The 11,272-nt window shown below is 37.3% G+C and overlaps 1 protein-coding gene across 1 annotated transcript; it reads left to right on the forward strand.

The window, feature by feature from the left end:
• Positions 1 to 469: 469 nt before the first annotated feature.
• LOC103800106 (peroxisome biogenesis factor 1-like) lies at positions 470 to 10,570 on the forward strand (the record flags this gene model as incomplete). The annotated part of the gene is made up of 10 exons (XM_009072469.1): positions 470 to 607; positions 2,452 to 2,535; positions 2,777 to 2,891; positions 2,981 to 3,747; positions 5,116 to 5,235; positions 6,235 to 6,358; positions 6,632 to 6,741; positions 8,109 to 8,215; positions 9,634 to 9,766; positions 10,474 to 10,570. Coding segments are annotated over exons 1-10 (1,750 nt in total), but the record flags the coding sequence as incomplete, so codon positions are not given.
• Positions 10,571 to 11,272: the final 702 nt, after the last annotated feature.

An 11,272-nucleotide genomic window follows, 5' to 3' on the forward strand; every position in this document is an offset into this window, starting at 1 on the left:
TTGGAATCAAAATAGCTAAACGGTTCTGAAACAGGTTGATAAAATCATTTTGGTCTGAGTTAATAGAATATGTGGATTATTTTAAAAATGTTGTAAAAGCACTCTGGGGACCGTGCAAGTGTTATAATTCCTGTGAAATTTAAGCATATGCTTTTTTTCTTTTGGGAAATACAAATGTGCAGTTACACGTGTCTGTAAGATTTGTTTTTGATACCCTGTAATGCAGAAGAAGGGAAGGGGAATTATTTTTCTTACTTTAAAATAGTCCATGAAAAATAAAACCTCTTTAAGAACTGAAACTGACATACACTTCTATGTTGAGAGTTACGCAAAGAAAATGTAAAATCCAGAAAATACTTTTCATTCCTTTGATCTCTCTAATCAAATATGGTTTAGGTTGTATAACAGTCTTATTATTTAGCTTATTTTATGTTAATTTATTTTGTTTCTTTGAAACTCATAGGGCCAAGCCGTGAAAGTATCCCATGGTCATTATCTGATATTTTTGAGCTGGATGGAAATCAGGCATCGAGGTCACCAGAGTGAAAATATTGCAGAGATTAATAGACAGTTAGCAGAGAAACTTGGCATCACAGATGGAGAACAGGTTTGAAATGCAATCTTTTTGTCTTAATTAAATAAAGAGTATATTGCCAGATACATGAAAAGGTAGTACAAGTTAGCTATGACCTACTTATTTCAGGTATTTAGACAGTTACTTCATTTATATCTGCTCAAAAGAAGAGTAAGCTGCCATGAAATGTCTCAAACATGAGAAGATTTGCTCATTAAATCACTAACATTTACCTAAACAACGATAGGATAGGTTTGTGGGTAGGTCTTTGCAGGGCTGGAGCCACTCTCTGTAGTGCCATTAATTTGGGGAAAATAGACCCTTAAGCAATGGAACAATTTGGGAATTATCTCATGGGAATATTTTGCTTAGAGTTTCTGTTGTTTTAAAGTAATTATTGGCTTACTACATAAGTCTCCTTGTTTAACTTATTTGGGGTGTAAATTTTCATCCCTTCCCCATCTGTCCTCTTCCTGTGTATTTAGATTTACCTCTTACTCTTGTGCACTCTGTTAAACTTCCTGTAAATTACTTTTTCATTGGGCACAAGAGATGCTCAAGAGGCAAGAAGAGCTTTCTGACATGGGACTACTACCATCTTATAATCCAAGGATTTTTTTTTATATTAATAGGTAGAGATTTAAACAAACAAGTAGAAAAGTATTACTCTACACAATGTTATTGTGTAGTATATTCTTATATGCCTGTTCTCTCACATGCAAAACTTTATTCAGCATAATAGAAGATACCAACAAATGTGACTCAGAGCAGTGTATTATCTTACCCTGTTTCCTGTTTAAACATATTTTCTCTAGAAATTGTGTGTCTGTTTGCAGAAACTTACAATTTACTAGTTCAGTGGTGAGATAACTGCCCTTTGAGTTCTAGCAATTAATAACCTTCAACAGGAACACAATTGACAAAGGAAACCTAAGAAAACATCACCCAGCTGTTGCCTGGAAATAGTCACCTGTACAATCAAATGTATACATGAATAATTAGGTAGTTTTACCGCTGTTTTGGATTCAGGAATTGCATGTTTGCTGTGTTTCATAATAATAATATGCACTTCTATTTGTCATGTTGGCGAGAAGGTATTCCTCCCAACTTTTACTTCAAACTGAGGATCTGGAGGAATTTAAAATATTGTTACTTTTAAAACAGGTGACCTGAAATAGTTCTCTCTCAGAGGACAAGTAACTAGTTTTATCTAAAGAAAAAAATTAATTAAGTTTATATTAGTGACATGATGTTGTTTGAAAATTGTTGCTTTTTTTGCAAATGAAACATCTGGTAAAAATTTACTTTTAAACTCTATGTTTAATGCATTCTGAAAAACCTAAGCCACTATAGTTTTTATCATTCCTCCTGATACACAGGACATTAAAACTGTTCTGTGGGGTTGGGGCTGCTTCGTATGAATCCATTCACAGAGCACCTGGATTGCTGTTGTATTATACTTTTTCCTCATTTTTTCAGCTGACTTTGCCTTGTCTAAATTTGTACACAACTCGGTGTTATTTTTCAGCTTTCTAAAGTCCAGGACATTTAAAAATAAACATTCAAAAATGGAAAGATGATTGTGATCAAGGTGTATTAAAAATTGATTGTTTGTTATCAGCTGATAAAGCTCTTGGTGCTTTTCATATTTACTGCCATTCCTGGTTTGCTGAAGTCCCCAAGTGTGCCCAATGCAATCCATTTCCAGTCCACTCTGCATTCATCTGCTTATCAGTTACCATGGCATTAAGGTGGTGTGTGTCCCAAGTAGTGAAAACATACAAGGAAGGTGATGTCAGTTTTCTAGTTGAAATAAAGATGGAGGTTTTATATGTTTAAAAATAAGGAATTAAATATTTTTGTGTTACTTTTGCCAGGTATTCCTTGAGCCCTGTTCCCATGTCTCCTCCTGTCAGCAAGTAGAAGTGGAACCACTCACAGCAGATGATTGGGAAATTCTGGTAATAAAACCCTTTCCACTGTTCACATCCTTGTCTTACAGATGACAGGGATTCTGACGCAAACAGGTTTTTGCACAACGCCCCATTCTTTCCAACCCCTAAGGAAATACTAACTGTGGTGGGGCTGAGTTGTATTTTATGTTTCAAATGACGTATTAGAAAGAGACTTACAGTTTTTGTCTTCAGACAGACGTTAAAAGTGTGTGCAGTGTTTAATTGGTAACAGTATCCATTTCTCCAGGAGCTGCATGCTTCCTCCCTTGAGAAACATCTCCTTGACCAGATTCGAGTGGTTTTTCCAGGAGCCATCTTCCCTGTGTGGGTAGAGCAGCACACTCACGTTTACATCAGAGTTGGTAAGCAGCACTGAAGGCTCTTGTGGCACCTCCACTGAGCTGTTAGGCAGGAGTGGATGCATTCATGGGTGTGTTTTGTTCATACTCAGGTACGCTGATGCCAGCAGCCCCATATGGGAGGTTAGAACCATGCACGGAGCTTCTGATATGTCCCAAACCACACGGACCTGAGGAGAACATCACCAGCACCCCTTCCTCAGAACGTGACACCTTCCTCAAAAATTTTGTGAAAAATAACATGGAGCAGGAAGCAGCAGTAAAGGATCCTTTTGCCCAGCAAGCTTACTTAAAACCTGGAGACCTTGAGCAGAGTGAGGCTGATGCAAATGTGACATTTGGCTCAAGTGTTCTCCCAAATATGTGGAATTTCATAGGAAACATTTTCTCTCATATGGCTGAGCAGAAACAAAAGACTTCATGTGATAAAGATGAAATGAGCATCTGCACCGACAAGCTGCTGAACTTAATTCACATGGATTCCATTTTCAGAGTGTGTCAGTCCCAGCCTCCCAGTGTGCAGAATGTAGCTGCCACTCACGCATTTCTGAAGTGCAATGCTGTCCATGTTTTTTCGTGGAATTTAGAATTTATTGATTTGGATCCCAATCCTGTAGTATCTTATGGGAAAATTAACGAGCTGCGTTCCCCAAGACAGCGTCATCAAGAAGCAAAGCAAAACCTGCCACTTGAAAAGCAAAAGCATTTGTCTAGTACACAAGACAAAAATCATTTTAATAGCAGTCAAGCATCCAGTGAGGGATCTGTTGTTCAAATCGTTTGGAATGGGTTTGAAGACCTAAAGAGTGTCATAGAATGTGGCCACAGTGGGGGAGCCCTACATGTTGGAAGAGTTTGGGTCAGTTTGAGCACACTATCCTGTGGGCTTTTTATTCAGTTATGTTTTCTATTGGATAATTGTGAAACTGGCTTCTTGACATGTGGGTTTGGGATATAGACTTTGTGTTAAGCTCTCCTAGAGCTGTACTTTGCAGGCATTCTAGACTACATTACTTGCCATCATCCTCCAAGACATACAGTGTACTCTGGGTTTCTGCACCTTTAGCATTTTTTCACCAAATGGGAAAAATGCTTCAGTGTTTCTGCAGGGAATGCATGTTTGCTTCAGAATCTGTTGGTAGGCATTGCATTCATGAGAAAGTGACAGTATCTACTCACATACATTCAGTACTGCATAATATGACTCTTTTCTTCAGTTAACACCTTGAAATTTCATCAGACTGTGAAGTATTGGGATCACATATCCTAGTGCTATGTGGTGTTTGTGAGTCCTTTTATATAGTCTTTAAAATGCATCTTTAAAATTAATATTAACTAGCTCTTAGATAATTTAAACTATTTTAGTTTTATATACTATTTTGCAAGGTAGTGTGAAGATGCTGACATTTCAGCTTGTTCTGATACAACTACTGCCTGCTATATTCTTTCTTTGCTGGAAGTATGTGTGGGATCAACAAAAGTATATAAAATGCACTCCAAATCACCATTTGGCTTTTTTGACATAATGCACTTCTCACCATTCCCTTACTGCTGTGTTAAGAATGAGATCAAGAGCCTGCAGTGGTCTTTGCCATGAAATCTTTTGAGTGAACAATTTTCCAAATGCCAACAATCATAGTGTCTTCCAGACTGAAATATTTATTAGATGCTTTCAACTTGTATATATGTTTAATATAGCAGAGAACAATGGAAAAGTAGTTTCCTTTTTAAATCATATGATTTAGGAAGATTGGATTTTCTCTCTCTGTGCTACAAGTGTGCTTAGTTCTGGTCTCTGTAATGGCCTATGTATATTTACCTCTCCATGTAAAAGTAATTTTAATAAGCAAATGAAGGTAGAATTGTTGTTTTTCTCCTATACTGCAAGCATTATTATGGTTTTCTAGGAATTCCTCCTCATTCTTCTTTTTCAACCTTTTGGGTTTTATTTGAAGAAGTTGTAGAAGGTGAGCTGTAGTGAGCACTGTCACAAGCAGGATAAAAGGTAATTAGGACTGTGCATGAAAGAGCAAGATTTGGATACCACCATCAGTTTTGTGGTTTTCTTCTTAAATCTCTTGCCGATTACAACCAATAAACAGATCAATGATCAAATGTAGAGGTTCTATTAGTGAAGAAGAAACTGATGTTGTATTACATATGCAATGTTACAGCTATTTTACTTTCTGATATTTCCTTTTATTTGTTTTTATTTTAAATATTTCAGATTCCAGATGGTCTGAGAAAAAAACTACAAATTGAAATACATTCAACAGTCCGAATTAAGTCCATTGAATCTGTTCTTAAAATTCCTGTCTCTCTTACACTGCAGCCCAAACAGAACTTAGTGAGTTGATATTCTTGCTCACGTGTTTGTTCATATATTGTAAAACTGATAATGTTTCTCTGGTCAAGTTGGGGGGGTTTTATGTTTATTTAATTTTTTTAGATGATGATTTGGAAGTTGTCTGTCATGTATGGCCTAATTCCATAGGAATTTTTTTGTTGTATAATTCCTTTTTCTTTTTACTATGCAAGTTTAAATTAAGAGGATGTTACCATCTACTTAAACAGCGCTTATCAAGTAATACTGTTTTGATTTAATGATACTGTAAGCATCAAGCCTGTAAACTTTGGTTTGCACTTGGTAGATATTTCAAATAGTTTGGCATGTTCACAATTTTCTGTTTAAAGTGACTGGCAGAGTTCATAGAGGATAGAGGAAATAGAACTCCTGAATTTCTTAACAGTGCTTCCAAGGTCTTTTCTATACAGAAATTCTGCTTCTATGATTAGGAACTTGGCCAAGAGATATGTGATCTAGACTCAGTTTCTTTTCATATTCCATTTATCTAAGTGATCTGTCTGCCTGTTGAAATCTGTTGTTGGTACCCCTGAGCTGGATGAGACTAGGGTTCTTTATGTAGGAAAAGGGAATATAGGGAAGAGAGGGGTGTAGCTAGAATCTAAAATAAGTCACAGGCCGATATTGGCGCATACCTTCAAACACAGGAGCTGAGCAGTGCCCTTGGATCTGGCAGACAGTAAAACAAAAATAGATGCTTTTCTTTGCCCTCACATCAGTGTTCCAAAGACAACATCTTCAGAGGTGGTGGAAGATTCAGCTGTGGCCATAGCAAGGGCTGGGCAGGTGCTTTCCATAGAGCAGTTGATAGAAATGTTGTTCATTGGCAAAATGCTATTTTCTACATAAGTAAAACTCTTTTATCTTCTTCCACCTCTCTGCTGCCTTAAGAGAAACTAATGCCTGGTGCATAGGAAGAAAGCAGTTTTACTTACTAACACCTGGTTTTGTGTACTTACCTCTTTCTTTTTTCCTATTCAGCATAAAGATATACACGAAGATGAGGTTAAAAGTGCTTTCAGTTCTTGGCTGCAGGATTCCACAACTGATGATCACCCATGGATAATGGCAAGCACAGACTCTATACATCTGTCTGTTAAAGAAGGTAAGGATAATACTGTCCTGTGCTGTAGCTGTCTTAACTATCCACTTATTACTTCGCTAATATGCCATTAAATTTCTGTGTACACCACATAACATAACTCGTATCTCTTTACACTGAAACTGTAGGCTTGAGTTATGCTTTAATAATGATTAAGCTTTTTTATTGCTTCATTTTGGATTATATCATAGTAATACTCCAATCTGTTTTATCTTGTGAGGAATGAAAACTGGATTTATTTGGAATTTTAATAGTTGTTCCTTGATTTTTTTACAGGAATGGAGGAGTTTGTCCTTAGTGTAGCACATCCTGCACACACTGAAGAAAATAAGTCTGAGAATATTTTTGTGCTGAGTCCCAGTTTGCTGCAAAAGACTAATATGCAAGTAAATATCACATAGTATCAGGTATCAAGTAATTTAAGTTGTTATGCTTGTTTAAAATATACTGTGTTTTATATATAATGTGTTTTGGTTTCCCTTTGTATATAAACCAATGTCAGTCTATTCATTAAATTAGATCTGCATTCTGTATGTTATTTTGTAGCCTGGGGTCTTGCTGAGATTCCAGGCATGTCACATGTGCCACTGAGTTCCATAGTCTGTGTCAAACTTCCAGGAAAATCGGTTAGAACAGAGGAAAGTCAGTACTGTCCGAGTCTGAACATCCTTATATTTAGTTGTTCTTTGCCTTGGTAACTCAACCACTGTACAGTTACTTCACAGTGTGTCTGGCAGGCACAGTAGCTTGTTCTGGCAAAGATGAGACGTATTCCCCACTCAAACCTACCACCCTGACTCTGCCTTTTCCTTCTCTGCCTTCTGTTTCTTCCGTATTTCCTTTCTCAGGAGAATAAATAGTTCTATTTAATATTAGGGTTACTGTTTCATTAATAATTCTGATTGAATCAGTGCCCGTTACTCCGTGGTTATGGATATAAGAGTGGGAAAACATGTTTTCATTTATAAACTGATACAGTTAAATTTTAGTGGAGAATTAAGGTGTCTTTTTGGCTGCTTAGAATAGATTTTTTTGTGTGCAAGATTTAGGATTACTGTTTAAAAAATAAAAAGTAAAACAAGAGCTTTATTTTTACTAGTAGTAGAGAAGTTAGCCTTGTGTGCCTGGCCAGCTTACCATACTAGCTCTCTGATGAACAAGACTGAAAAATTCATGCCAGGTGTTCTGTCAAGTTGCTTTTCACTCAGATTAGCCTCATGAGCTGTTTCACTATTCTGCCTCACAAGTGCTCCTGCCAGCACAGGAGAAGAACAAGTAATGGCAGGGAGGGGAAGAGAAACATAGTCTGGTATGAACAGCACTTGGCCTATTTAATCATAGGTTATTACATCACTGTAAACACTGGGTTGTATTTTGGAAATAGTTGTATCTATGCCATTTCACCAGTGCATCTTTCTTTCAAGTACAACAAGCTTCAGCAAAGCACACAGGCAAAATTTTCTTTACACAGTTCCGAAAATGGTTAGTCGCTTCTATACCTTTCTTCTGGTATGAACAGCACTTGGCCTATTTAATCATAGGTTATTACATCACTGTAAACACTGGGTTGTATTTTGGAAATAGTTGTATCTATGCCATTTCACCAGTGCATCTTTCTTTCAAGTACAACAAGCTTCAGCAAAGCACACAGGCAAAATTTTCTTTACACAGTTCCGAAAATGGTTAGTCGCTTCTATACCTTTCTTCTATACTTATATTTAATGCAAAGTACTAACTCTTTTCTTTGTTGTAGGTTCTTTTGCAACCTCTAAGTAGAAAAGCTGATGGTGATGGTGACAACCAGACACCTGTGCATGATACAGACAAGAACCTTCCATACCACAAACTAAATGATTTAGGGTGAGACATTTTCATAGGAGAAAACATGGGAGGGAATGGGAATGAGAATTAGAAAAAAAAATCTTGGTGGAAATTCAGATGTTTTGAAAACTAAGACAGATCTAAACAAAGCTCTACATCTTTTGCCTTGTGTCAGGTTCCTAGTTTATGTAGATGGTTAATTTTGTCTTACTGCAGTGAATAGAAGACTTCCTGTGACTGAAGGTATTCACATACTGCAAAGTTTGGCGTGTCTGACAGTAGGATGGGAGGTCTCAGAACTGAGACAGCCTCCGAACTGAAACTCAGAACTGAAGAGTTTTAGAAGAAATAGCTCTTGCTGTTGTTCTAAGTAGTATGAACAGATTCTACATTGCAGTAAGGGATAGTGAGGTGGTTTTGGCTGAGGTTTCCAAATGAAGCAAAACTGATAAGTTGCAGTCTGTCTGTTAATCCTTTTCCCGCAGTAACTCCAACCTGTTTAGTTGTTTTACTGCATTTAATAGTATGGGTCTCAGAGAAATGTGGTTCCTAAAAGTTTTATCAGAATCATCAGCTGAGGAGAGAAATGCAAAGTGCTGTGGTGGTTAGCACAGGGGGACACAGAGCTATTGGATGGTAAACTTGAAGCAGGGATGGGGCAGAGGAGGCATGAGAGACTTGGAGTGTTGTGATAGTATATGCTGTCAATGTTGTGAAAGGCAACTGACAATATTACTGAGATATTGTCAAAACCAACTGAACATATTATTGAAGAGGGAAGGGGAACTGATACGGGGGCAGTGTGGTAGTGTTGGGATGTAGTAGGGATGTTAGAAAACAGGATTCACTTGTTCATTCAGTTTCTCATGGAACAACACTTTGTGTAAGACTGAAATATGAAACTGGTAGCTTTGCTGTTTGTGGACTGATGGGAGCACTATTGTGTTGAAAGTCACAAACATTTAGGGCCAGTGAAAGATAAGGATACCTTCAAATGAACTGTGTTGCTTTATTTCTGAAAAGGCTGAGAAGTTTTCTGCCCCAGACATGCTCCATGTTTTACCAACTTGTTATATGCCTTAGTAGATTGTTACTCAGAACTCAAGTAGGTGAAGCCCCAAAAGATGCTTAGCTCTTATCCTCTGAGAACTGCTAGTGTGGTGTACAGTGCTAGATAACCCTTCCCTTGTTGGAATGTTCTGCAATGTGTATCTGTGTCCCATATCACCACTACAGAATAAAGGTGCTGTCTCTTCAGACTGAGCTGTCTTTAGCTTTTCCTTGAGGAGATGAAGCACATCACAGTTTGTCAGTTTTGTAACTTCCCCACACTGCAAGCTGTTAGTATTTACATTGTGTGTACTGAGGGTACACTAGGCCATTTAATGTTTCCTTTACCCTGCAGGTATTTACATTGTGTGTACTGAGGGCCATTTAATGTTTCCTTTACCCTGCAGAGGAGTGGACAAATTAGGAGCATCTTTGTTTGAACACATAAGCCACAGCCTTCTGGGCCGTCCTCTGTCTCAGAAGCTGGCTGCTATTGCTGTGGGACTGCGCAATGGAGGAGTGCTGCTCACTGGAGGAAAGGTAAGCACTTCAGTGCTTTCTGCTTACAAACCCTTCCAGATTTTCTGTAGCTACAGAACTGGTTTTGTTAGTTTTCCTTGATACAATGAAAGTTCCAAAGAACAAAGAACAAGCTGAAAAAAAGAGTGGTTAACTGAACAGAGGTAATTCAGTAAAACATTATCTTACACATATGTATGCACATTATATACATACTTCATCAGTATATATTAATATTTTGTGTGCATAGCTATATGTATAATATATGCATAATGTAAGTTTTAAAGATTGCTACCAATGTAATTTCAATTTTTCCCCACTGAGGATTAATCTACTTTGTGTTTGTACACCTCTTGTCTCTGAAATATTTGAATGAAAATAAGAATATAATATTTTCTCTTGTGTTCTAACATAAAATGACAGTGGAGTCAATACTATTATTTTCTTGTTGCCTCTTACAGTGATCCATGTAATGCCATATTCCACTGAAGCTAACAGATGTCTTAAGGCTGATCTCAGTGGAATCAGAACACTCTCTGTAGTGGATGTATTGTTTTACTCTGGTCTCTATCAAGTGATAGAAAGACAAAATACATAGTTTTAGTGAGGAATAAAACCAGTGTGCATGCATCTTCCCAGCTTGTTAACTGGTATATAATGAGACAAAAACACAGAAGCAGGAGGAGCTAGTTCTGTCAATTTACATTAGCTCACATTTATTTTTGTAGGGAAGTGGAAAGTCAACATTAGCAAAGGCCATCTGCAAAGAAGCTTTTGATAGACTGGATGCTCATGTGGAAGTAATTGATTGTAAGGCTTTAAGAGGTATGGTAATGTGTTTTTTAATCTCAAGTGTTTCCTGTATGATAAAGAGGCACGGTTGTGAAGGTACTATATTTAGTCTGAATAATTTTTCTAGTATTGTTACTGCTTTCGCAAGGATATTTGATACCCCACAATTAGTATCTTCAACAGTCTGATGAAAATACAGCCCCTGTGAGCTTATTTCATACTCGTACCAGTTTCTGCCCCACATACCTCCACCAAATTTAAACCCTGTTTGCCATGCTTTTTTTCTAATTGTGACAGGAAGAAGTTGCAAGTTGAACCGTGTGTTTTTTCAGCTGTGCTAGCTGAAAGAAATGTTAACAAACCATAAGTGTTAAAGGATACCTTTATTACTCAGTGAAAAGATGACACAGACATCTAAGAAGGATCAAAGGACCAACTGAAACCTGATTTCTGATGGCATATTTAGTAAACTAGTGTAATTGGCAATAATCATCTAACACTCATTGGTGATGGTGGTAAGATGACTCCTTAGGTTTTATGAGTTCAAAATAAGTATTTTTGTGCAAAGATGGAACAGGATAAACAAGTGTGCCAGTTTGAAAAGCAAACCGGTGAGAGACTCTGAGTCAGAAGTACAATTTAATATGAACAACACAACAAAACAACATAAATGCAACAGTACAAAAAAAATAACCTGACAGAGTCAGAAAATAACCTGACACCCTGTCAGTCAGG

Source organism: Acanthisitta chloris, unplaced genomic scaffold (assembly GCF_000695815.1).
Source record: "Acanthisitta chloris isolate BGI_N310 unplaced genomic scaffold, ASM69581v1 scaffold45373, whole genome shotgun sequence".
Lineage (NCBI taxonomy): Eukaryota > Metazoa > Chordata > Aves > Passeriformes > Acanthisittidae > Acanthisitta > Acanthisitta chloris.